This window comes from Empidonax traillii, unplaced genomic scaffold (genome assembly GCF_003031625.1).
Source record: "Empidonax traillii isolate 1590-97213 ecotype Southwest subspecies unplaced genomic scaffold, ASM303162v1 scaffold689:size842923, whole genome shotgun sequence".
NCBI lineage: Eukaryota > Metazoa > Chordata > Aves > Passeriformes > Tyrannidae > Empidonax > Empidonax traillii.
In genome coordinates this window covers 646,167-672,641 of record NW_020955882.1, presented here as the reverse complement: position 1 = coordinate 672,641, position 26,475 = coordinate 646,167, and the positions used below count along the sequence as shown (strand labels likewise).

General features: G+C 44.2%; 1 protein-coding gene across 3 annotated transcripts; it reads left to right on the top strand.

The window, feature by feature from the left end:
* The first annotated feature begins 376 nt into the window (after positions 1 to 376).
* On the top strand, positions 377 to 26,194 carry P4HA2 (prolyl 4-hydroxylase subunit alpha 2). Of its 3 annotated transcripts, XM_027899813.1 has the most exons (17): positions 377 to 395; positions 489 to 591; positions 6,191 to 6,287; positions 7,973 to 8,069; positions 9,247 to 9,398; positions 10,866 to 11,003; positions 11,809 to 12,048; positions 13,687 to 13,898; positions 14,685 to 14,861; positions 18,406 to 18,476; positions 18,694 to 18,793; positions 19,673 to 19,726; positions 22,271 to 22,330; positions 22,403 to 22,468; positions 24,525 to 24,593; positions 24,977 to 25,073; positions 25,699 to 26,194. In XM_027899813.1, exons 3-17 carry the CDS (start codon positions 6,209 to 6,211, stop codon positions 25,767 to 25,769), a joined length of 1,683 nt encoding a protein of 560 aa, XP_027755614.1. In that variant the 5' UTR covers positions 377 to 395; positions 489 to 591; positions 6,191 to 6,208; the 3' UTR covers positions 25,770 to 26,194. The 3 variants fall into 3 exon arrangements, with proteins under 3 accessions (XP_027755614.1, XP_027755615.1, XP_027755616.1); XM_027899814.1 differs by lacking the exons at positions 377 to 395; positions 22,271 to 22,330; XM_027899815.1 differs by lacking the exons at positions 377 to 395; positions 22,403 to 22,468.
* Positions 26,195 to 26,475: the final 281 nt, after the last annotated feature.

The following is a 26,475-nucleotide window of genomic DNA, read 5'->3' as shown; positions in this document are numbered from 1 at the left end:
CTGTGCTCACGCCTGGTTCTGTGTCAGCCCGAGGTGTGCTGTCCCAGAGCAACCTGTCCCCATGGGTCAGGGCACACAGCCGTGCGGCTGCGCTGGGTTCGAGCCCGGGGAGCTGCACGGGGGGAGCCGGCGGGGCAGGGACCGCAGACGGGGCAGGGACCGCAGACGGGGCAGGCAAGGCTGGGAGAGCTGAAGGCACTCGGGTGTTATCTCAGCTCAGCTGGGGCGCAGCGGCTTGTTATGTCATAGTAATGCAAAACATGCCTTTGACCAGACAGCGATGATTTTATTCCAGGCAGCGAAGAATGTCCTTGTAACCTGGAAGCAGGGAGGATGTGTAAATAAAGACTATTTTTGGAGCTGTCCGACTTTGTGATGTTTGGTGTTCCTAGCCAGTAATCACCCCTCTTCCTCAGTAGTAAATACTGAAGGTAAGCTTCCCCAGAAGACATTTTTGTAACAAAATCTCTTGCTCTTTAATTTTATAGGTGCTCTGTGAGGGTGGAGCTGAGCTGAGTGGCCGCTGCAGCCATCTTTACCAGGGTAATACTTCATCTTTCTGGCATTAAGGACTTGGAAATAATCCCACAGGTATGTTGTGAGTATATATATATATACAGCAACCAATAACTGCCACTCACGTTTCACAAGCAGAGCATTATTCTGCAGCTGTAAATTGGCATTGCTCTGACACTAACAGACGAGAATGGGGCTTCTTGTTAATGCCGTAATTTTTTGAGATTCAGTTTTTTAATGTGATTAATCATACGTTGGGAAGCAGTGCAGGAATTGTGTACTTCAAAGACAGTGACAGCAGAGGGAGCAGGACTTACCAGTCAGCATAAGAAGTTTTCCAGTCGAGGTTTAAGTCAGGAATTCAATCTGTTTATAATTTCCATGTTGTGCACATTGGCAAACTTCCAGAGAAGCAAGCTGTAAACATAGATATTTTTCCTATGACTAGTTCTGATTTTTGTGTATGGCTTTCTATATGTCAGAGACATGGGAACGTGGAGTATGGAAAGTGGGCACGTTCTAGGGTGATGTTAGAGCAGACACAACCCCCACACCTCTGAGATAATGTCTGATTTTAATTAAATTGCTGATATTAATTGGAAGAAACAGTTCACTGACAGACCTTTTAATACTAAAAAAAACCCCACCCTTATCTCTGAACAGGAAGATTTTTTTTCTGCTGTATGGGAGCAGGTTGTATTAAGTATGATGATATACCAAAGTTATGGGCTTTGCACAGTAAAATGCAGTCTAAATGCTAATGCTGAAAAAACAAGCTGTAGTGGAAAGAGAGCATGGAGTCTTGCTGCTTTCACTGGCAGTGTGGGATCTGACTGCAGGCTGCTTCATATGGGCAGAGCTTGCAGAGCAAGGTGAAGGCAGATTTGCTGTGCCTTAGACTGGCATCAATTCTGTTGTCCACTGGAGTGTGGAAGAAACATTCTTTGCTGTGGCTTTAAAAAACTGTGGGGAGCTAATCGAGATGATTATGGCTTCTAAGGTAGTTGTAATTTATTTTGTGTTAGAAGAAATGCCTGCATTTGTGTGTGAATGTGCTGTATCCTTGTTAACGCTTGCAAATGAGCAACCTTTCCTCATTTTCTTTTGGCTTGCCATGAAAAAACGCGAGGCAATTGTAATGTATTATTTGCTAGGCAATTATCATTGTTTTCAGGTGCACATGAAACCCTTTGTAAAGAAAGGTGGTGATGTTGGCACAAGCTGCTTTGAGCAGTAAAGCCACCATGCACGGGGGGAAGGGGCTGGGATGCAGTTACTTGATGATGGAGAGAGAACTCACCTGTGGGGAGGCTCCCAGTGCTGCAGGGGAGCAGTGCCTGCTGTGTCCCTGGGTAGGACTGAGGGGGAGTGTGTGCTGCTCTGGCAGTGAGGCGACTCCTGGCGCGAGGCCCAGAATAAAACAGCAGGATCTGTGGGGCTCTGACAGGTGTTTAAATCAAGAGTTCTTTGGGTCAGGGGAGGGGTTGAACACTGGAGCATCTGAGTGCATGTGGGTAATGAATTTCAGGTCTCAAGTACTTGTTTCAGAGTCTTCAGGCAATGGTGTAGGGTTTTTTCTTAGGATAAAATTAATCTTTCCTTAGCATCTAATAATTTCTAAATAGTTCTGTAGCTGCTGTCATGTGTCAGACTAATCTGCAAGACTTGAAATACTGCTATGAGCTGGATGGTTTTCTTGATTGGTATTGAGAGAAGCTCTTCCATGGCAACATCTTGAAAATCTGTTTGCAATTAAGCCCTTCTTTTGGCTCTAAGCAAGCAATTCCTGCAGTTTTTTGTTTGTGCCATTTTCCACTGAAATCTAATTAGCCTTATCTGCAGTCAGTACTGATAGCAGGTTGTTGCCTCCTTTTGGAGCTGCATTGTTTGTGGAGGGGATGGGGACGAAGCCATCTGCACCACTACTGCTTGCTGTGTCTGCAAGCAACAGGACAGGGTGGGAAGCACTGGCGTTTGGAGAAGCCCCAAACAGACCTGTCTGGTCCAAGAGTGTGACCTCAAGCTGCTGTTTGAGGATGGACCATAATTCAGAGCCTGGCGTGTGGGCCTCAACTGTGTGTGCCCCAAGAATTCATCTGTGGCCTGAGGTGACCTTGAAGTAGTGATTTGCTTGTTGGACTTCACCAGGGTATTTTAAATTTAGATACATGTGGAAGCAGCTGGTTTAGGAGTGCTTTTCCAGGTGTCTTTAATAGCACAGGCAAGCCCAGAGGACGAGACAGGCTGTAACCCTCACTTGTCAGCAGCTTGTACATTGTATTCTGGTAGGTTGGAAAAATGGTATCTTAATCAGATTTTGACAGTATCTAGTTGTGATACTTTGTCTCACAGACTTTATGCCTCGGTAGCAACCTGTGGGTCTGTAAGAATGGAGCCAGCCTAGGGAACAGTGGTTTACCTTAATTTCTTGAGAGAAACCATTGCTGTATGCTCTGAAAAAACCCCCCACACCTAGCCCTTGGAAAGAGAGGTGACTTTGCTGGTAGCAGTTTGGAGCAGCTCCATCCCATCCCAGATCCACAGCTTCCCTAGAGAAGCCCCATAGCAAAAGGAGTGTTGTCATCTCTAAGTGTGGAGTGGAAGAACGTTGTGGGGTTTATTCTGGAATTCATGTGAGAAAATGAGTGTTCACATCAGAGCACGAGGCACACTCTGGCCTGATTTACCACAATAGAGAGTATAACTTTTATTCTTAATGTTACACAGACTGATCTTATGCTGGTTCCACTTAATTTAATTCTTCTGCCTGAGAGGTGTGTGCAAGTTTGAAGCCTGGATGAAGGACTTGCTTTTTTAGTCCCTGTTCCTACTTAGACTGTCAGGCAACTGGAGGACTCTTGTTCTGTGTGAACAAAGGAGATTGCAGCATATCAGTTTGATCAGAAGTTGAGTCCTAAAGGCACTGAATGAGTAATAGGTGTTTGTTTCCTCTTCTGACCTGAAAAAAAAGTCCCCCCCCTGGCTCTGGGAGTTGGCTCAGTCTCCTGTGACTGGATATTGGATTCTGAGCGGGTGAGGAACTGATAACCCTGGTAGGTGTGCAAGCAACTTTTCTTTTAGGGGTCAGCTCTGTATTTTTATATCATGGTGATTAAGAGCTTTTATTTAAGAAAGAATTCAGTCTAACTTGTGAAGAAAAATTCCAGCCTGGTGTATTTTGCCTAGAAGGACCTTCTTTCCTGCTGCCAGTGCTCTCTGAAGCCTGACAGCACTCTTTCCAGTGATTCATTAGGGTACTACACTGTAAAGATGTAAAAAAAAAAAAAAAAAAAAAAAAGCCAGGAACATAGGCAGTATTTGTTCTACACAGGCTTATTATCTGGCATTTCTGTTTGAATAAACCAGACTGGCTTTGGAAATATTTGTCTCCGTTATTGAGGCAGGAGCTGTCGGTGCCCCTTCTGCCCCTCGTGCCCTCTTTGTTGCAGATGGTTCAGCTGGGGTGGGGTGGGCAGGCATACGTGTGTCTGTGCACACATGCTCCTGCTGTCTGAGACTGGGGTTATTCAGCCTCCTGTACTTCATTATTTGTGCTGAGTTTCCCAGTAACAGCTGTGAAAAGAATGTGTACAAACAATCTGCAGACCCTGCAGCCAGGTGTCCTGCTTGTTCAGCAAGAGCTGCTTTCTCTGTTTACTGAAGTTTCTGTTTATTGACTCAAGTAAAACTGAGTAGGATGGTAAAGCTGTTAAAGATCTGCTATAAAGACAAGCTGCTAGCTTGTAAGTGTACTTCTTGGCAGATATCCTCAGCCATGAGAGAACATGGTGGGGAGGTGCAGCAGAATGTAGAGTCGTGTTGTTTTAACTGGAAAATTCCCTTGTAATTGTTCTCCCAGGCTTTCTGTTGTGCATCCAAAAAACCACTCCATTAAATGATGACAGACTATGCAGATGGGCAGACGAGGCTTAATATATCCAAATTAATGTACTTCCCAAGTGTTCTTGACTTGCTGGGCTTTCTGCTACATCACTTATTGTGGCTTGTAGTATTGGCAGACCTCTGCATGGTACTATTCACTCAGCTTTGCTCAATTCTCAGATTACCCATGTACTAGTTCTAAACTAACTTCAACAAGCAGTTTGGGAATATGTGGTTTGCAGGGGGGTGAGGAACAGAAGAGAGAAAGGAGAAGGCTTATGATGATGCTTGCTCATGCTTGCAAACTGTTGTGGTAAATGTTTCTGATTGCTTGTGTAGTCTTGTAAAGCAATCGAAAGAATAATTTAAAAACAATTATTTTGCCATGTGTAATACACAGCAGGGGACAGAGCTATTTCTGATGTTCTCAGTGATGCTGGTGGCACGGTGTGTTTGGTGTTTGTGTCCCTGGCCCTCAGCTGAGGGTGAGGGTTTCTGCTGTGCTGGGGACTTGACAATCCTGGAAGGAAAGGGCAATATCCACTTTTCATCTGCCCTCTTCTGTCACGCAGGCAGATGTGTGGAGCCCAAGGGAATGACAAGCTAGAGCTTTTCCAGAATTATCTTATTTTAATATCTTCCTACTTGCTGCGTTGCTTGAAATTTTAGGATATTCCATGTATTTTCCCTTCTCCCCTCCATTCCCTTTTCTCATCAGATGAAGTGGTTCCATTTTGTCCCAAATTAGCTGCATTTTTGCTGTGTTTGGTTTCCCACTGGGTAGGAAACAGGACTAATTGCTTGTTGGATGAAGGTGAAGAGCTGCCACCTCCCCTCTGACACTGTGCAGGGGTGTTCCCGAGCTCGGGGCTGGCTGTGCTGGCTGCTCCTGCTTGGTGAACAGGCAGCTCTGGAGCGAGCTGGGGGCTGATCCAAGTGCATCCAGGCACCTCATAAATTCACTGGAAATGGGGATCCTGGCCCTCAGGTCTCCCAAGAGGATTCCAGCTCGCAGAAGACTCTTCTGTACACGCCTTGCATCCCTCACTTCACCTGAGCCTGTCTGCTCGGACTGCCTTTCCCTTCCCTGCTCCCCCAGACCGTGCTTTTGGAAGCACAACAGTCTGCTTTCAGCCTCCACCTCTGGGGCTGGGTTTCTAAACTGGCACAGCCTTTGAAATACAGAAGTCATAAGGCCTGTGCCCAGAGGCCAGTATGCTGAGATGATGCATCTTGAATAAGCAGAGCTGGAAATTTCACTTTTAACTTTTCCAACCATCGCTGCTACAAAATGCTCTATTTCTCTATTTGGCTTTCTCACTATTTATGTTTCTAGACAGGTTTTATATAACTGAGTTTTATAGCATGCTGTAAGTCTGACCATTTAATTTAGACTTATTATTATTGGAATATAATACAATTTTGTGAGTCTCATATTTTCCAGCTCTAGTTATGCGTGACATGGAAGGCACTGAGCTGCTCTTGCAAAAGAGCTTGTTCTCACTCTCAGTGGACAATATATTGCTTCCATTACTTCTCTCCTGTGGGCTTTCCAGTGCCTTTCATGTAAATCCCAAAGAGTATATGAGATAGCATTTAAGACTGTTAAGTAACAGCTTTTGTGGTTGAAGACTTTTTTTTCAAGCTTTATTAATTAGAGTTCAGTCTTTCAAGGACATAAATAATTTTCATGAGGATAAAATGACTGAAGATAAAGATTAATGCCTTGGCTTGTTTTCTCACAAATAAATTAACTAATTTTACTCCTCTCTTTTCTTTTAATTTGTCCCAGGTTTGAGCTGTCTGGAAGATGAAGCCCTGGCTGCAGTTGGTGTTCTTCACCTGTGTTTTGCTCTGGCACACAGAAGCAGAATTCTTCACCTCCATAGGTCTGGAAAGAACCAGTGCACGATGCTGTGATGGAGTTCCTGGGGTTGCCAGGACTGTTCAAGTTTGCAGTTGAAGCAGATGGCTTTCTTCACATGGCCCTGTCAAACACTGTCTGTATTAGGAAATGCTGCTCTTCTGCAGCATCAGTGCAGTTTGTTTGCAGTTGGGTGATTTAGCACACTGTGACCAACAGGATACGAGTTTTTCTGGGGCCTCTGTCAGTAAAATGAGACAGGGTCTGTGTTGCATTAAGAATTGTGCATCTGTTGTTATCTTTAACACAGCACAACTTTATGCTAAAAAGCTTAGTCCTGAATTTGATTTATGAGAACAATTTAAATGATAAGTATGTGAAATATGTGTTTTCACAGGACCTGAAGTCTCCTGTTTTCCCAAAAAGTTGGAGTTGGGTGTCAGAAGTAAAAGCTTGTAACCCCCTTACCTTGTGTGTTTTGTTAGGCCTGAGTAAATCCTGAATTCACATTATTATAAATCCTAAAAACAAATTGATTTTTGTGACACTTTAGTTCCTGTGTTCTAATAGCTGTGATACAACCAAGTTTGATTGTGGTAGAGCCTCAAAATAAGCACAAACTGAGTTTTCTGCTGTTCCTTGGTCCAATGTTTTCCCATGGAGCAGTGTGGGGACTTCCCCTCCATAAGGGCATTAGAGGCTGATTAACTACCGCTGGCTGTTCTCCAGGCTGTTCTTTGAGTCCGTGGAGCTGTGTTTGTGAATGGCAAAGCTCAGAACTCCTGGTGGGTTATTCTGTACCACCGTGGAACCGCTCAGGCAGAGAGAGCAGTGTTCCCCTGCCAACCTCCTCACGTGCTCCTGGCTTGGCTAAACAATATTTAACTGCATGTCTACTGTTTGGCTCTCCTTTTCCCAAGTTAAGGAGGTTTTTATACAAAGTTTCCCTGAAGGATCACCCTTTCTTTCCACTTACCTGTTTCTGAACCTTTCCTAACTCTGAAAGTAGCACAGCCTGCTGCCTTCTCTCTGCTTAATCATGCCTCACTAATAATGACTTTGGAATGCTGAAGCCAAAGCTGTGGCTGCGTTTGCAAATCTCATCCGGTCTTTCGGTTTGGGCTTTGAAAAGCCAAGTTTGTCATAGCAATTAGGACAGACATGTTAGCAATTTCCACTAATGCTAATCAGGAGAGAGGCTGTGTGTCAGTCTGTGAACATTAGTCTGAAATTCCTCTCTACTTAATGTTAGGTTGTGTTTCCACAGTTACCCGTATTGCAGAGCTGTAAATTTAAATGATGCCAGTGATTAAGTTAATAATTTGTTAGTGTGACCTAATCTGTATCCATATGTAGCACAGATGCCTTGGCAACTCTTTGGCTCTTTTGTTGCTTGGACTCAATAGCTGTATGAATGTCAAACCTTCATTTTTATTGTCTTGCATACACTTGCAATAGTAAAAGTCAGTGGGAAGGTCCCAGCAAAGCTACACAAGGCACCGAAGCTGGGACTTCAAAAGCCCCTTGAAAGATTTGAATGCCAGACTTGTATGTCTAAAAGCTGTTGTGGTTTACAGGCATTGAAGTGCACACCCTTCATTTGTTTGTGGTGGTTTTCATAGCCCCAGAGCATTTAAGGTTTGTCTTCTGTGCACTTGGAAATCATTCCTTTTTTAGGTCTGATGAACATTTGCTCCTATCTCTTTTTAGGTCAAATGACAGACCTGATTTATGCAGAGAAAGACTTGGTGCAGTCTCTGAAGGAATATATCCGAGCAGAGGAGAACAAGCTCTCTCAGATTAAAAGGTAAGGGAGGAGGTTTGTATAATGAAGGGTGACAAAATGGCTCATCTGTGTTCAATCACCCCACCTTTCTGTCACCACTCTGTGCTGTCGGTATTTCCTCAGCAGATGATCACAGTGAGACCACAGGTACTAACTCTGCTTAATTTATGTCCATAAACCTGCAAGGAGGGGTCCCTGCTTTAAATATAATTTAGAATTTGCTTCTTTAGAAAGGGTGGTTTGCTGAGCCCTTCTTTGCCTGGTTCTTCATCACAGAATTCCCATGGAGAGGACACAAGTCACATCAGAGCAGTCTTGTCATGTGAGCTGAATGCCTCTGTGTGCCAGTGCTCTGTGCTACCTGTTGTTTGATGCCATCAGCCCTCCTTGCAACGGCAAATTGTGCCTGTGGCGTTGTGTGGTGGTGTAGACTGAACCCCTGCATTCCTTCCCGTGCTGGCTTTGCCCTCAGACCCCCCTCAGGGGCAGTTCTCCTGCCTTTTTCTCTTCAGTTGTTGACCTGGCTGTGGCACATCTCTGACATTGTCCTTTATTGCTTGGATCACTTGAAAGGCTCTTGCTGACAACTGCTATTTTCTGTGTCCCTCAGGGAGATTGTTAATGCTTATCTAGCCAAAAGCCATGTCTACTAGGGTGTGACACTGGGATAGTCTAAATGAGGGCCAGGTTCAGAAGAGCCCAGTGCCTCTGGAAGGAGCCAAGCTTGCCAAAAATTTTCTGAACTCAGGCTGTACGTGTCAGTCTGAGCTCCCCTTGGGAGTGCAGGGTGAGGAGGGAGCTATGGAGTAGTGAAATGATAGGAATTCTGGTGACATATACACAAAATGTTCTTCTCTTGAAAAGCTGCCCTTGGGAGGAGAAGCAATCTCCTCCTTAATGATAAAGACAATGTCTGTTCATTCTGTGTATGAACTGGTGGTTTTAAGACTCCTTGCAAGTGAGATGCATGCCTGCTGTAGTTAGGTTTAAAATAGGAAGCAGGGAAATTATTTCCTTTTAAGAGAGACTATTGTAATTTTTAAAAATCCTCTTCATACCTCTGAAGTTGAAAGGTTGAAAGCTGCTTTTGATAGCAAAAGCAGCAATAATTTGATCTAGGTGTGTAATGGGAATAACTTTAAGGAAGATGTGCATTCGTGAATTGTTCTCAGGCTGAGGTGCACACTTCTCGTTCCAGCTGGGCTGAAAAAATGGATGCACTGACCAGCAAATCAACCTCTGATCCAGAAGGGTACCTGGCACACCCTGTAAATGCGTATAAGCTCGTGAAACGTTTAAACACAGACTGGCTGGAACTGGAAAACCTGGTTCTTCAGGACACAACAAACGGTAAGGGGTTCCTGGGGAGCTGCTGGGAGGCAGCCTTAGGACAGCTGTGCATCCCCTCATGTTCTGGAAAATCACAAGCTCAGCTGTGCTTTAAATTGCCAAGTCAAACTAGTGACTGGCCTCTTGTGTACTGGTGAGCCAGGAGAGCGAAAGCTGCCGCTGAAACACTCCTCAGGGAGGACTCAAACGAAGTGTTACCTGGTTTATTTGGGGAAAAGGGAGAAGTGGATGTGCTAAAGTTGTCAACTGTGGTGGCAACTGTTGCGATATGTTCCTTTATATATAAACTACTTCAGCTGCTTTCCCGGTCTGTTCCTTCTCTCATTGATCTTTGGTTTTTTGATCATGTTGATCAATAGATAAGATTAAGAATCAAAATGAGTGCCATACTGAATTGGTGAATGAGTTTGTATCATTAAGATTTGGCAGATGTTCACAGTCAGTCTGTTGATAACAGTGGCCATCTGTAAACTTATCCTTGTCAATCAAATGCTTCCAATACTAATCCTTGGCTTTGCGTCATATTGTCAAAGGGTCTGGCTGAATTTGCTTCCATAGGTTTGGTTGGGGTTTTTTTAAGGTTTATTTTTACTGGAGTCCTTGAAAGTGAGGGAGAGGTGGCAATGTTTTGCAGGCAGAACACTGCATGTTTTCCCTTTCTACTCTGCATATGCTAAAGTTTAGGTACTTGGAAGTATATTCCAGCCAAGACTTTTATTGCCTTTTGGAACAGTCATCCTAGATGGAAATAAAATACTCAATTCTTTTGAGTACTTCTGTCACTAATTCTTTTCCTAAAGGTTTCCTTTTATACTTTTTCTTGCTGCATGAGTGGAAATGGTTGGTTTGTTTTCCTTAAGGTGATGGCTCCAAGTTCTGCCCAGCCAGCCTGTTGTGTAGCCTTGATATGTTTTGTAGTGCATTTAATTTTATTTCTGAATGCCACCTGGTTTTACTTGTCAGGTTTAAGCCTCTCACTGGATAAGGTCCTACCCTGCTGAGGGGATCCTGCAAGAGGGTCTCTGTCTCTTAAACTGAGATTTGAAAAGCTCTTATGGCTTTACAGGTTGGAGTTCAGAGCTGGAGATCCTTGGCCAGTACTACAATCCACAGTTGTCTCTGTGGATATTGCAAGAGAACTGATGAAAACTATTTATAGCTTTCATGCCAAAAAGAGACATTACAGGAAAATGAAGATTGCTAGATTCACATTGTACTTCAGTAATTGTGTGACAAGAAAACTGAGGGGTTTAGTTATTTATCCTTTGTCTTTTGCTAATTAAGTGTATTTCTTAAAATGGGACAGACAACAATGTGTTTATAACTTATAAGCCTAATAAGGCTCTAAATCTGGATTATTTGAATCTCATTTCCCAAGCCAAAGCAGATGTTTCCTCTTCTGTGTTAATCTGGTGCTCATATTTATTCAAGCTCTGGAAGTAACATCTTTTCCCTTTTACTGCAAAGGCTTTATTGCCAATCTCACGATTCAACGGCAGTTTTTCCCCACTGAGGAGGACGAGACTGGAGCTGCCAAGGCTCTGATGCGCCTGCAGGACACCTACAAACTGGATGCCGAGACCCTGTCCCGAGGGAACCTACCCGGTCAGTGCTCCAAGGTCTCCTCTGCCTCAACAGGGAGTGGGAACATCCTCCAGCTCTCTCCAAAAGCCCTTCATGAAATGGGGATTAAGAGTTTGTGCCACAGATGTTTTAGGAAGTATAGAGACGTGGTGGGATGTCTTGGTAGCTGAGACCTGATAAATGTTTGTGCTGCTGCTTATGGTTACTGCCAACATGCTGCTTACAAACTGAATAGGCATTGTCAGTTTGGGTAGGGGAGCTGACACAATGGTTTAGGTATTATATATGGGGGTTTAACAATTAACTTAGTTTCAAGTCTTATCTGTGTATCTGTTGAGCTGGAGCCAGCTGGAGAGCAAGGCAGTTACAGTCAGATGGATACTCAGTTTGTCTAAATAATCATCAGCTTGCTTATGCACAAATATAGATCTCCAGTAAAGAGAAACAAGCTGGCTCTGCATGTAGTCAGGCTCCTCTGATCCCCTCCCAGTGTTAACCTGTAGGTTTGGTGAGGTCTGTTAAGATGTTGGGCTGCTCTGCCTTTGTCTACAATGGAAAACGTAATAGCTGAACACTGTAATTTCTGTTAAACTTCTCTTGGTTTCCAAAGGAATTAATTAAAATAGAATTAGGATAGAATTTTCTCTTTGGTTCTGAAGGTGACCGTTTTAACACTGAATCTAAAATATTGTCAAAGAACTGCCTCTTAGAAGCATTTTTGGATGATAAAAGTACGTACTTACAGATACTCCTCAATGTGTCCCATGTGCTTGAAGGCAAAGGTGCTTGTGTCTGGATTGCTCAAAGCTGTCTTTTTTGCTTTTAGGAACAAAATATAGATCCACCTTGACAGTAGGGGACTGCTTTGGCATGGGGAAGACAGCCTACAATGATGGGGACTATTATCACACCGTGCTCTGGATGGAGCAGGCCTTGAGGCAGCATGACGAGGGGGAGGAGACAGCAGTCAGCAAAGTGGAGATCCTGGATTATCTGAGCTACGCTGTGTTCCAGTTTGGGGACTTGCACAGGGCCATGGAGCTCACCAGGAGGTTGATATCCCTCGGTAAGGACAACAGGCACCTTTGTCTGCCTGGGCAGTGCTGCCAGCAGAGCTGGGAGCAGTCGTGGCCCAAGCACGTTGTGAGCCGACTGGGAGGGCGTCCTGACAGATGGCTTAGAATAAATGTGGGTTCTGGAAAAAACCAGTTATTTATACATGAAGTATCTTTAACTAACTGTCTCATGGTCCCTGCTGTTGTTACCCAGAGCCCCCAGGTGTGACTGCAGTACCTGTGTGCTGTGCTGCAGTGTGCTGAGCCTGTGCTTGGTAATGGTTCAAACCTTGCTTGTCTCAGGTGGAGATTGGAGCTACCACAGAGTTGAGCAGAGTGCTGCACCTTCTGTCAAGTCTGACTTTAGATACTCTGGTTTCTACTGACTTTAGATACTCCTTTTTTTCTCTCAGTGCAGGTACTCTTTGATGCCAAATACTTTGCCTGAGATCTTAAAGTATTAATTTCTGAATATTCAGAACAAACTGAGTTTCTTAAAACCTGCTTTTATTTCTGGACTGTTCCTGACTTTCTCTTGAGTAAGCAAATAATCATTGCTTCCTATCCAGCTTTGCCTGCTTCCTGCATTGGAAAGGTCTGTCCTCCTCATTTAGAGTTAGCATTTACTGTGTTATGTAGTTGTTGGGGTTTTAATGAGCTGTAGTTCTTAGTTCAGATTTTAGCAGCATCCTGAGTGTGGGTGAAACCTTCCTATTGAAAAATGTGTATTAGTCTAATTTCTGCAGACATGAGGATTCTTAGATTAAAATTTACAATATTGTGAATGTAGATTGAGTCAAGCTCCCTCTGCAATGGGGTTTAGCACTGATAGAATGCAAATCCTTATCAGCAGCAAACAGTGAAGCAGACTTGGCTTTCTCCCCTGGGAGCAGCAGCTTCCTCTGCTCTGGGCTCAGCTCCCTTATCTGGCTCCTGTGAGCCTGTGCTCTAGTGAGGGGTGACTGCAGGGGCCTTTGGGGTTGGTTCCACAAGAAAAACACTATAAGCCTGGGAGGGCCAGAAGGGAAAGAACCTGTTCTAGGTGCCAGTGTCCAGAAACACTGGGGAACAGGTTCCTCCTTAGGTGTGCAGGGTAAAGATCTGTTGATGTTTGATTCATACCAACATCACTAATGGTATGTCAAAGGTGCTGTGATCCCAGAGAGCTCCCATACAAACCTGGGACAGCGAGGGATAGGTGCTGTGGGTGGGCTATGAGGTGGTAACACACACCTTGGAGCTTCCCAATGCAGGGAAGTCTTTGGAACTGAAGGCTGGCTGGACTCCACCACAGTCTCTGCAGGGGTGCAGCAAGAGTGCTGGCCTGATCTTGGCTGATGAGCTCCGTGATCTGCTTATCTTGGGTAGAACTGGGCAGAAAAGTTGGGAGAAAAGGAGGAATTGGAAGACCAAAAACTTCTACAAGTTTTGTGATGGGTTTTCCCAGAAAAGATTCTTTTGCACACCATGCCTATCTTTCCTCTGCACAGACAGAAACTTTCCAGTGCTGGTTTTCAGTGCAGACTGGAGCCTGATAATTGTTTTAGGAAGGGAGGAACTGTTGCTGTCTTGGTTCAAAGGCTTGTATGTACTAAGAGCTCCTGAGATTGCTGAAGTCACTGGCTGTGTCTGCTTTTCTCCCAATGAAGACAGCACTCACGAGAGAGCAGGCAGCAATCTGCGCTACTTTGAGAAGCTGCTGGAGAAGGAAAGAGAGGAGGAGGAGAGAGAAAAGTCAGTAAACAAGAGTGTGACAACGACAGAAGCTGTGGTGCAAAGTGGAGCCTATGAGAGGCCCCTGGACTACCTGCCAGAGCGGGATATCTATGAGGCCCTCTGCAGAGGGGAAGGGGTGAAAATGGTAAGAGAGAGACAAGAATTCCCTGACTATGCTGCCTTGGCATAAGGGTGGTCAAGCTTGGTGGGACGTGGTCTTTGCTTCTGTAAAGCTGTTTTTAGAAGAAGTTAAATGTGTTTCTGCCCAGGCTGAGGTTTGTATCTTATGTCTTGGCTTCTCCATCTTTAGCTCTTAATCCTAAACACACAAACAGCTCTCAGCTGTACCTCTTAAAGGTTGTTGAAAAGTGATTCTCCTCAGTCTGTCTACTCAGCCCTTTCAAAGCCAGCTGGACAGATATCCAAGGAGGCTTTTTCCCCTGAGAGCTGGTTATACTTTGCCACACTTATGGAATTACATTATTCCTTCCCTTTTGCATCTTAAAGACATGTCCTTCTATGGTGACTATTTTGACCAACCAGTCTTCAACACCTCTCAACAAATATGGCTTTAATTCTTACTGCAGGGAAAAGAATCAATTTATTCCATCTGCATAATCCTAATTACAAAACCAAGGTTTTTTTACAGCTGGTTGCTTGTGTAGTTCTTTGCTAATGTGTAACCTATTATGATTTAATTCCCCTAAAGGCTAGTGTTTCAGATGTTGTTCAGTGGCACCTTGAGTGGAATACCTTGTTTTTTATCAGCAGTAAATTGCAGAATCACTCCTGCTTATCTCTCATATCTGCTGGCCAGCTGATGGCTTTTACAGTGTTTGTGGAATGAAGCTCATTTTCTTTGCTTGTCTTACCTGTTTTTGTTTCATGAAGTGTTTGAGCAAACAATGCTTTGTTTGGCATTTTGTTTCAGACACCTCGAAGACAAAAAAGGCTGTTTTGTAGGTACCATGATGGGAACAGAAACCCTCACCTGCTCATAGCTCCCTTCAAGGAGGAGGATGAATGGGACAGCCCTCACATTGTACGATACTATGATGTCATGTCTGATGAAGAAATTGAGAAAATCAAACAACTAGCTAAGCCAAGGGTAAGTTTCCATTTTTCCATCTCACTAATGACTGCTAATTCCATTCTTTAATCTGCATTAGCAAAGATTAGGCAAAGGATTTGAAAGATCTGGTTTCATGCCACAGATGATACACTGCAGCTGTGAGCCTAAGGGGAACCATTTGGAAACTGCCTGGTGATGTAGGACCATAAAGCCCAGGCTCCCGAAGGTATTTATGCATTGTTGCACTTAATTATGCAAAGCTCTCAGTAAATGGCTCTGAAAGCTTTTAAGAAATTAATGACTAGACCTGAAAAGGTGGATGGTGAGTGACTTAGTGACAGCAGTAGGTGTGCAGTATGCCTTAAGTCTGCCATTTGAAATGGAGCCAGACTTAAGTGAAATTTAAAAAGCCCAAATCTCAGCAGAAGTGGGAAGGAAAAATAGGGATTTTTTTTTTTTAATTGTGCTAGAAAAATACCTAGAGGCTTGTGTTTTTTGCTTAGAGGGTCCTGGAATCCACTGCTTCTCTTTTAAGCCATAGGTGTTGCCTGTTAGGCATGGTGTGAGTTCTGTGACTGCACACAATAAAAAAGCAGCTGCCTAATGCAAGGGTAGTAACTACCTCATTGATTCTTCTGGAGGTGGAATTCCCTCCCTGTCACCTGTTTGGCAGTGTGACAGTAGTGAGAAATGCTGCAGCTGAGTTTTTCTGTCAGGTCTCAGAAGCATGGGAAACCCCTCTAGATGAATGGTTCATTTCAGCCCTCTTTGGGCTCCTGCTCTGAAATATGGGACTAAAATTCCAGTGGAGAATCACCCTTCTGTATGTATTTCTAAATGCAAGCATAAATAGTTAGAAACAGATTGAGAAACTGATACTTCCCAAGAACACCAATAATTTGGGATGTTTGTGAAGCTGGACTCCTCTGACTGGCAGCCAGCTCTGGGAGTGTTGGCAGAACACTCCTGTCCCAGGGAGGACTCTCACCTCCATAAATGGAGACTTTTTCCTATTACATCATACTATAAAACTTCAAGAGCTTCAGATAAAATGGAAGCATTCACATAGAGCATATCACTTCATCTATTTTATCAAATAAAGAGCTTGCTAAAGGCAGCTTTTCTTTGTTTTCCATTTTTATTCAAAGTTTTATGGAAAGTCTTAAGTCTTGCTCTCTGAGTTCTGCTGATACTACTAATGTCAGAGGAATTTTTCATTTAATCTGTGCAGTGTAGAGCTGGGATCAGTCCCTATAAGAGTAGATAAACATTATAGTCTTAAGATTCAGATGAAACTTCTTGATTTAAAAAAAAGGACAACAATTTTGAGGAGGGTGGTGGTGTTGTTGTTGTTTTTGGGTTTTTGTTTGTTTTTGTTTGGGGTTTTTTTGTTTCATTTGTTTGTGGTTTTTGTTTGTTTTGTTTTGTTTTTTTGGTTTTTTTTTGAAAGCTATCTATAGCTCAGCTGCAGGAATAGCTTTAAATTCTGTAGTACTACTGAAAGAATGGAAAATGCAAGTCCTGTGGTGAGATGGTCCTTAATAAATACAGCTTAATTTTAGCCAGGAGATTTTAGTTAGTAATTATGGAAGCTTTCAGACAGAAGTCTGAAGTGGTATCTTAGTTTTAGGCTCAGAAAGATGAACACTTTCTTTATTCTAAAATGCATTTGCAAGAAATTTCTACTTTTGAGTCCAAGCACTTTAACATTATCAGCAGTTCACACTTGCCAATACTTTGTGTAGAGAAACAACATCTGTATGTGATTGGGAGTAGCTGTAGTCAAGTGGGTTTGCATGCTTGCTTTGCAAAATGTAATCACTCTTACTCCTCTTCCAAAGAACAGTTCCAGCTTTTCAGGCAGTCAGAGCTGACTGGGGAGAGTCAAGGAAATTCTTAACTCTGTTGATGTGAGTAGCATTGAGACAGGTCTGCCATCAAAGTATGAGAACCTTCTTCCCAAAATTGAGTGTTGCCTGCACCCCAGGTGGGTCTGAAGGGGCAGAGCTCTGGCCTGCAGCTTGGGGGATGAGAATCTCCCTCAGCTTGGTGCTGCAGGGCTCCAGCAGTGCAGAATTTCAGAAGGAAAAGCCAAGGGAGTGCCTGCTAAACTAAACACAGACTCCCAGAGGAAAACTGGATGAGGTTCTGGCCAATGGAGTGTGTTATGAGGGTTCTTCAAAGCCCAGCAAATGCCTGGTTTCTCCATCCTGAGAGAGGAAGCCTCACAGTTTTCAGTTGATTATACCAACTTGTATGTCTTAAATGAAGAAGCCTGTCTATCAGAGCAGATGGGGAATAATATCAGTGCTAGTTCTGATTTATTTAGATCAAATGCTAGGTGCAGAAATCAAGCAAGCATAAACAAGCTTGAAAATGGCAGCAGAATGAAAAGTCTGGGAAGCAAAATTATATCCCCATAGCTGTGCTTCACTGTACAAGTGGAGAACAACATTCAGTCAGCCTGGCTCGTCTGTTATGATTTATGCAGGAGAAATCTGGAACAAAATAGCAGTGAGTCAGAATTACAGCAACAGCTGTGCCAGGAACTCTTGTATGGGGACAAGACAGCTGACATGGATTGTAAAGCTGGCTGGAGACTTATTTGAGGAAAAAAATGAAGGAAATAATGACTGCATGCTCCAAAGAAGATGGCTTTTCAAATAAAAGGCTTTCTATAACCTGTAATTAAGTGGAAGGAAGGAGGCATGATTTAGAGTGTTTGTGGTTTGCAGGAGTTAAATTTAAATGTGGTCTGAGCTTACAGTCAAAGAAAGGAGTGTCCCAGTTCTTGTTCTCAGCTGCAAGTATGAAACCAAAGTGACCTGGTGTGTTGTTAGCAGTCATCTGTCACTGACACCGCAGCAAACCTCATCACTTTTGCCAAGTTCCAAATTTTTCCTGCAAATCTGGTGATAACTGTTTAAAATGTATGGCTGAGCTGTGCTCTGTGCAGAGTTAGCTTCATCGTGTAATGACATATCTCAAACTGTCTCTGAATTAGATGTTCCAGGTATCTTCCAGCTGGAAAATCTGAGCACGGGAATGTTGAGAGTTGCCCTCAGGAGTTTTCTACCACTGTGGATTTGCCTGCCCTGTAGTTTGTAACTCGTTCTGTAAAAGTTTTCTCTTGTTATTTTTCATTTGAGAATGAGGTGGGGTTTTTTAAGTCCACATCAGGAGCAGGCTGGTTAAATTTCTCTCTGCCAGGAACTTGGGCTTTCATATGTTCTTAGCTTTTTTTTTTTGTTGTTGCTCTCCCTTGCTAATATTGACTCCAGCTGTTTAAAACAGTGCCTTCCAAACCTGTTCAGCAAGGAACTCATGGATTCAATGAATATCATGGCTTGTGCACTCAAGTCAGACTATTTTTCCAGGATCAAATGCAGGTGCTGGATTGTAGTTGCGTTTCTGCATGTGCTGTTTGAGCATGAAATCAGAACCAACTCTAGGTGGGAGCTCTAACCTTCATCCAGGGATATACCGAAGTTGGACAAATCAGGTTTTGATTTTGGCTGAGATAAAATTCCTGTGCTGTAGTTGATGTGTTTCTTCCCCCTTGGGATTTTTTTTGACACAGCTGGCCCGAGCCACGGTCCGTGATCCCAAAACCGGTGTGCTTACAGTGGCCTCCTACAGGGTGTCCAAGAGGTAAGAGAGAAGAGTTCAGCTTGAAGGTTTTTGTGCTTCCTGCCTACAGCTGAAAACTTGGACTGCTTTGCATGTAACCAAAGCTTCCCCAACAAATGCATGGAAAACGGCTCTTATGGCCATCTAACTGAGGGCAGAACAACCCTTCTGCCTTAGGAAACGTGTTCTTGTGGTTGGTATTCCAAAATTACGTGTTTCTGTCCTTCCCTTATGCCAGCTCGTGGCTGGAGGAAGATGATGATCCCGTTGTGGCCAAGGTGAATCAACGAATGCAGCAGATCACAGGGCTGACAGTGAAAACAGCTGAGCTGTTGCAGGTCAGTGCACTGGCTTCATCCTGGAATTAGCTGGGGATCTGCTTGGCAGAGAAGGGCAGAGATATCAAAGAAATGGAAGATAACTTTGTGCAGGAATCTGTGATTTACCAGTTTGAGAAAAATGCCTGCTGCTTGTTTTCAACTCTGCAGAAGCAGAACCTTTTTCCTATTTGAACCTTTCAAAGGCCCAAATACTTTTCATAGTCTCATGAATTCTGATCACTGGCTGCTGGGGAGAGGAAGGAGAGCAGCAGTGGTACAGCACTGCCAGATTAGCTGTTTGCTGCTTCTCTTCCTCTATGCTCCTTGAGTTCCTGTTTCAGAGCCTGATTAAAGTGCTTTGATTACAGGATGTCCAGAGAAACCAGGTAATTGTGTGGGGATCTGGGAGATGTGTTAAATGCAGCCTCAGAGTAGCTAAATCACATATTTTGTGGTGGTCAGGTAAAGTAAGCAAAGGGGTGCTTTTAAGCTGCTTTTGAGCCTTCTGTGGTGCTGGAGGGGCATGTGGATGTAAGAAATCATAGAACAAATCTAATTGTCTCCTAAGCTGGACACAGAGAATTGAACACACTCAGCTGCCCTCTCCTCAGAGGAGGGAAGCAAGAGTGTGGTAAAACTATTGCTGCTGATTCCCATGAAACAGGCTGTTTTAGTCATAAGTAGAAACCCTTCAGCTACGAGAGGGAAAAGCACTGAAGTTGTTTCTCATCTGTGTACCTCACTCCTGGCAATCTACAAAGAAATGAAGTGTGCTGTAGATAACAATCTTGCCACAAAGGGCTGTTTCTCAGAGCATGTTTTGGATTTCTGTGAGCAAATGCTGTTCAGCAGCCACTTGCGGTTCAGTGGATGTTTGTGCTTCCTTCCATGCTGCAGGTTGCCAACTATGGAATGGGAGGGCAGTATGAGCCACACTTTGATTTTTCCAGGGTAAGATCACTTGCAGTTGTTTCTTGGAGGGATGGGGAGGGGGGAGCAGCTTGATTTGAGAGAACACTGTTGAAACTGTTTTTGGGTCTAGCAGTTAATGTGCAGGCCTGCTGCATGGATGGATTGGGACTTGTGAAAAGCCTTTGCTCTGCCTTCTCTGCTGAAAGTTCAAAAGAATAATGAACAAATCTTCCTGCTTATCTTTGTGACCTTGATTCCTTGCACAGTAGAGACAGGAAAGGAGCCATGGAGCACTTGAATGTGCTCTTTCCAGTGCTTCATTTGTAAACTGGGGTCTGCAAGCCCTGAGCTGTGAGTTTGCCTTGTTCCATTAGGCTTTTGAGTACAACAGGGTTGTCCAAATCCTGTTTTGCTGGATGTTTTAAAGCATTTTGCAGGAGGTGGCTTAGAAGAGAGATCCTCCAAAAAAGCAGTCAGTAAGGAAATCCTCATGGGTAACACAGCCCTTCTGGCAAAAGCCTTAATGTGACTGCAGCTCTGGGATCTCAAGAGGGTATTATGATGCTGGTTTTGAACATTTGGACAGTGTCCTGCTCAGGCTGGACACTGGGAAGGGTTTCTTCAGGAAGGGTGATGAACACTGGAATGGGCTGCCAGGGAGGTGGTGGGGTCACTGTCCCTGGAGGTGTCTGAGGAAAGGCTGGACGTGGCATCAGTGCCATGGGCTGGTTGGCACGGTGCTGTTTGGTCCCAGGTTGGACTCGAAGAGCTCAGAGGTCTCTTCCAGCCTCGCTGATCCGGGGTTTCTGGGTCGGTGCTGAGGAGGGCAGTGCTCCAGGGGGCAGGGGAACCGCTGGTGGGTGCTGGATCCACACCAGGCACTAGAGGGCTCTGCCTGGCAGAGAACAGCTCTGCTTTGCTCCGGGTTGGGAGAAAAAGAGCAGATTCTTAATAACTACCCCGAGCCAGTTCATGAACCTGCTAATCGAACTGAAGAGCTGTGGGGACCGGTAGCTTCAAATATAAACCCATCTGATGTGGCACTCAGTGGGATCTGGCTGAAATCAGACTGTCTGGGTGGTTTTGCCTGGTAAAAGGGACTGCAGCAGCCAGAGCACACAACCCAACAGCTGACAGCAGAACTGAAGCCACCCAACTTAGCACTGTTTAAAAAATACAACCAAGAAATCCCGAGTTTCCACTCAGGGAGCTCATATTCGTTAGCTTTGGCCACCGAGACCGTTTCCCTGCGAACTTCGGCGGCTTCGCTTCCTGAGGCAAAGCAAATGCTCTCAGATTCTCCTCGAAGCCTTTGAACTCAAGGGACCTCAGGCATCAAACTGGCCAGTGTGGACTGTGCAGTTGGAACAGGCAGCTGGGGCAGGGCTGCACTTGGAGCACACCCCTGGCTGCGGTGTCAGCTGAGGTCAGGCGGGCGCAGAGGTTGCCGCAGTTCTGGTCCTGCAGGCTCTCTGTGCATCCCAGATTTCCAGTGCTGGAACGAGGGGCTCTTGTGTCTCCCCAGCTCCTGAGCAGCCTTGCAGCTTTTTGGTGCCTCACACTTCTCAAATAGGGGCACTTCAACACTTGCATATTGCAACTTGGAGATTTTATTAATTGTTCAAGTTAGAGATTTTTTTTGCTCTTGAAGTTCAGAAATTCATGGGTTTCACATCAGTGGCAGTAATCAGGGTGTCCCCTGTATCTCAGTGCTCCTGTCTTGGCTCTTTTGGGTTGAATTTGCACGTGCAGAGCCTTGGGGGTTCTGTGAACCCATTTCAGGAAAGACCTCTTAGTTCTTAAAATATATTTCAAGTAGATTGAGCTGTAACACCTTAGAGACAGTGGCTGTGGTTTACCTTACTGTTTGTCTTTTTAAGTACTGATTTATTCTTTAAATGTTCAATATTGTTGTTGTGTGTAAGAATGCACTTGAAGATCTCCTGGCTGAAATGATTTCCTGGCTATTAGCAATGTAAATAAACTTGTAATTTCATTTGTTTGAAGATAAGAGAGACATTGGTGTTCTAGATATTCTTTCTGCTTCTAAGCTGGCACCAGTGAGATCTCCTACTTCGACAAATGAAACTCAGTTTTTCTTACAGATTAAAGACAATTTGATCCTTTTGATGTGGTCCTTAGTTATAGACAGGCAACCACCTGAAAGAAATTCATTATTGCCACTCAACAGTTTTGTCTGCTGGCAAAAAAATGTGTTTTCTCCTCTGAAGACAGTATTTCTTTGAGTTGCTATGCTGATGAGAATCTGCTGTGCTATCTAGAGCCCTCTGAAGATTAGCTTTGTTTGTCTTCACCTCAGCTGTTGACTTTGGACGAGTGCCCGATGGGCTGTTGTTGACCTTCCCTGGATAACGCGTGTGCCCCGGGCATCGCTGCTCTGCCCTCAAAGGGCTCCCGTGCTGCTCCGTGCATGCAGCTGCGTGCCCTGCTGCAGCTTGGCATGGCTCCCACGCTGCCCCTATCCATGCCAGCTCTCTGAGCCGGGCTGAGGGGTCCCTGCAGAGCTGCCTTGCCCTGGGGCCAGCCGGTGTGAGCTGGGGTTAAAGTTGTTATCTGTTGCAGCGCCCCTTTGACAGCACACTCAAAGCGGAAGGAAATAGGCTAGCGACGTTTCTTAACTATGTAAGTACCTCTGTCTGTCTGTCTGCTGTGTGGGAGCTGGAAATTTGCAGTTGTTCTCATTTAATTTTATAGAAAGATGAGCCAGATGCTTTCAAGCGGTTAGGGACTGGAAATCGTGTGGCCACTTTTTTAAACTATGTAAGTATGATGATCCTTGTGCATCCAGCATAACCTGAGCAGCATCTTGTTTACAGCTTGTGCAGTTGGTTATTTGTAGAGAAACCCTGGCATCTGCAAGTAGGGATTTCATTTTTCTTGCAGCATCAGGTGCTGTCCCATCTGAACTGATAGAATTCTGGTGGTATTTAACCTCGGAGCAGAAAATTTGAATTTAGGACCCATCTTGCCCTTTTGGCCACTCTGCTATGGAATCCTTTACTTACTTTGATTCCACGGGGGGAGAGGAGAATTTGGCTTATTTCCCAAAGGCAAATGTATGGGATACTCTCATGTGATGTGATGTTTGAGAACTTGACTATCAGCCAGATGATGAGACAGCACTTGGTGGTGTGGTGTGTCAGCCTCCTCCTCAGCTCTGTGCCGAAGCCAGAGTTGCTCTGGCACAGCTGCTGCTTCAAAAAATGCAGGAGGCAGAGCTGATCATGAACTTGGTGCAACTGGGTTACCAGTGCAGAACAAGATCCATTAGTTGCATGCATTCTCCAGCCCACAGACCATGTACACTGGAATCCTAAATCACTGCCACCACGGCCTCAGGCTTTCACAGCAGTCTCCTGACAATATTTTGTCTATCAACATATACTCACTATATCGTTAGATCACCTAATCACCTGTGTTTAACTTTGAGTGATACAACTTTAAAATTCTGTGATGAAGAATTTGTGGCTGAGCTGGTATTTTGAGTGTGAAATACTGCTCAAAACAGAATCAGAAATCCTTTTGCTGGGGGGGGTGGGATGGATAATAAACCCTGAAATAAGAACTGGAGTAAGATAGCTAGCTGTGAAATAGTCTGCTGCAAAGAGGTTTTCATTTTAAAGTGAACTCAATCTGTATGTTGTTTGCTTCTTGGAATTTTGGACAAGCTTTGATTTAGAGGGAATTATACACCCCTTATTGTCAGCCAGCTGTACATGGTCAGAGGCTCTCTGCCCTTGTTTCTCCCACTTGGAACACACCATACCTGTGCCAACAGCCCTACTAAAAAGTGTGGCCCTGTTGCTAAGACACAGGTATGAACTTGCAGAGTTGCACACACAGGTTTTCTGGTTGGAAGGGACAAACACTGTGTACCTGTGGCATCTTGTGCCCTTTAATGTAGGTGCCACGCAGGAGGACACCAGAGTGGTAATAACATCTGCTTAAAACAGAAACCCAAGTTACAATAGAGAATGTGGGGGCTTGGGGAGCATGTTAATGGTAGATTTGAAGGTTAGTGGGAGCTGGATCTGACTCATTTGTTTCTTTTAATCAGGATGTGATCCAAAACTTACTGCAATCAGTGGAAAGGCTTTCTGTTTTTACTGGGAGTGTTTCCAGGAACTTCAGTGGGTTTTGGGTCAAGTCTAGAATTTATAATGAATCCCTTGCTACTGCTGGATTCAACAGGGTTAAATTCATGCCAGTGTAGAAGGGCAAAGCATAAATGCTTTTCTTTAGAGTCCCTTAGCTGTAGGTGTTAAAGCTTGAGCTGCATAAAGCTCTTGTAGTGGTATAACATTGCTGGTGAACAGCATAGAAACAGTGCAGAAAGTGAGGTTTTGCTAATAGTTTATATAGTTTTTGAAGTGGTTGACCAAGATGCATAAACTAAATCATGAAAATTAGTTCCAAAGGCATGGTTTCAATTTATGAGGAAACATGTGGTTTAACAGACACTTGTTTTCCTAATTGGATCATAAACTGGAATGGAATTCTTGAAACACTGACTCTGTAGTCCTTTTTCTTGTTCTAGAGTATTAGCTCATTAACACTGCAGGTACACAACTGCTAGTGGATAGTTTAAGTAAATACTATATAATCTAGACACATGTAACCTGGACAAAAGCCTTCAGCTGAAATAAAATTCTTCAGCAACAGGTACTGCAGTTGGTGCTGGTTGAAGGGCATCCTTTCTCTTCAGTGGCCCCTGTAGAGGTGAAAGTAGAAATCTCAGGCTTGGGGCACTTTGGCTTGTGGGACTGCATGTATAAAAAACCTTTAAACTGACAGTCTGTGGGCTTTGTTTTCTCAGATGAGTGATGTAGAAGCTGGAGGAGCTACAGTTTTCCCTGATTTTGGGGCAGCAATATGGCCCAAGAAGGTAAAGCCTGTTTGTGTTTTGGTTTCCTCTCTCTCCAGTTACTGTCTCTGCCTCAGCACAGTCCATGTAAAAGTCAGCTGATGTGACAAAGTGCTCTGCACTGCTGATCTTGCAGACTGAAAGGCATCTCCCTTTTTTTGCAATGTACAAAGTGAGCAGTTTCTCTGTACAGCCTCTTTTAACAGAATAAATGTGTGTTCAGATAGAACTCCTGTACTCTGAACATGGCTGTTAGAGTGGCACTAAAGGTTTCTCATGTGCTGCCAGTGGTGCTTCCTGAGAGCCTGTAGGTGAATTCAGAGGCACCCCCTCCCCTTAGTGTGACCTGTGCAGTTGTTTTACTGACTAGCCCTGATTAACCCACATCTGACTTCACTTTTCAGGGAACAGCAGTGTTCTGGTACAATCTCTTCAGGAGTGGTGAGGGGGATTATAGAACAAGGCATGCAGCTTGTCCAGTACTAGTGGGGTGTAAATGGGGTAAGTAATTCTCCTTTGGAAACAAAACCTCAGGAAGGCTCATGTGTATGCAATTTGGGGATCTACTGCCCCTTATAACAGCCTTTAGTAACTTTTCTAGTGAGTTTTTGTTGTCAATGACAGCACAAAGTGTAAGAATGTCACTGGGTTTTGTAGCATCACTATCAGGATGACTTGAGTTATCATTTGGCCAGAATCAGGTCTGTTCTTACAAAAATCTGTGCATAGTTTTAGCTGCAAAAGGATGAGAGCTCCTTGTAATGTAGATGGGAATGTCTAGGAGTTTTTCCTTACTGCTGAAGCTTCTCAAGCTTCATGTCATCCCTTCCCACACCTGCCTTCCCCAGCCTCCCAGGGGTTCCCCTGCAGTGCCAGAGCATGCTGGCCTGTCAGGGATCCCAGACCCAGAGCACACTGCTCTGCTGCTCCAGAGCTGGGCAATGGGGAGATCTCTCCTTCCCCAGCCCTTTGCATTTCGGATGTATTTCCCCTGGGGTGAGCAGAGAACTCCAAGCATGGATGCTTGGACTGAGAGATGTGATTTACTCGGTGTAACCACCTGGGTTGTGGTGACACTCACACTGTGTACATGGTGGGAACTAATTCCCCTTCCTTCTCTCCACAGTTTCAAACAAATGGTTCCACGAAAGAGGAAATGAATTCCTAAGACCTTGTGGGAGAACAGAGGTTGACTGAACCCCAGCCCGCTGCAGGCCTTTGTTTCTGTTTCCTTTTCTACTGTTGGTTGTTCCAATTCATTTCTAAGAAATGATCCATCTTTTTCTCCAAGAGTCCTGGCACTTTACACAAAAAGGACAACAAATGATGTAACACCTGTGAAAGAAAGTAAATGGCATTGTACACATCCCTGTGTTTTGGGTGCTGTTATTTCCATGTCCCTCTACCTTCCTCCCTCCAGTCTTCCTCTATAGTAGTGGTGCAAACAGTGCTGTGGGATATTCAGTGTTTGGGTGCTTGGTCTTGTGCCTTTTGTACCTCAGAAGATTTAGGTGTTAAATATTTCTTTGAACCAAAGCTGTTTGTTTGTTGTTTTGGTTTTGTTTTGTTTTTTTAAGTTTTGTGTACATGTTGATTTTATTGTATTTCTATGGATCACAAGTTTTGAAACAAAAATAAATGTTCTTTCCATAAGTGTTTCTCTATTTGGTGTCCTTAATAGGTGCTTGGTTTGGGGAACAGTGGACCCTTCCTTTTTTCTTTGAGGGCCTGTAGCTTTGTTGCCCTTTCCCTGTAGAACTTGCTGAGCTCCAGTTGTTCATGATACAGAAATGAGAATCTAGTGTTACAGATGATAAGCTGTGTGTGGATATCTACAGCAGGTAGCTGTAGGAATTGCAGTATTTTTTCCCAAAAGCTGTAATAACCTGGCACAGAACAGCTC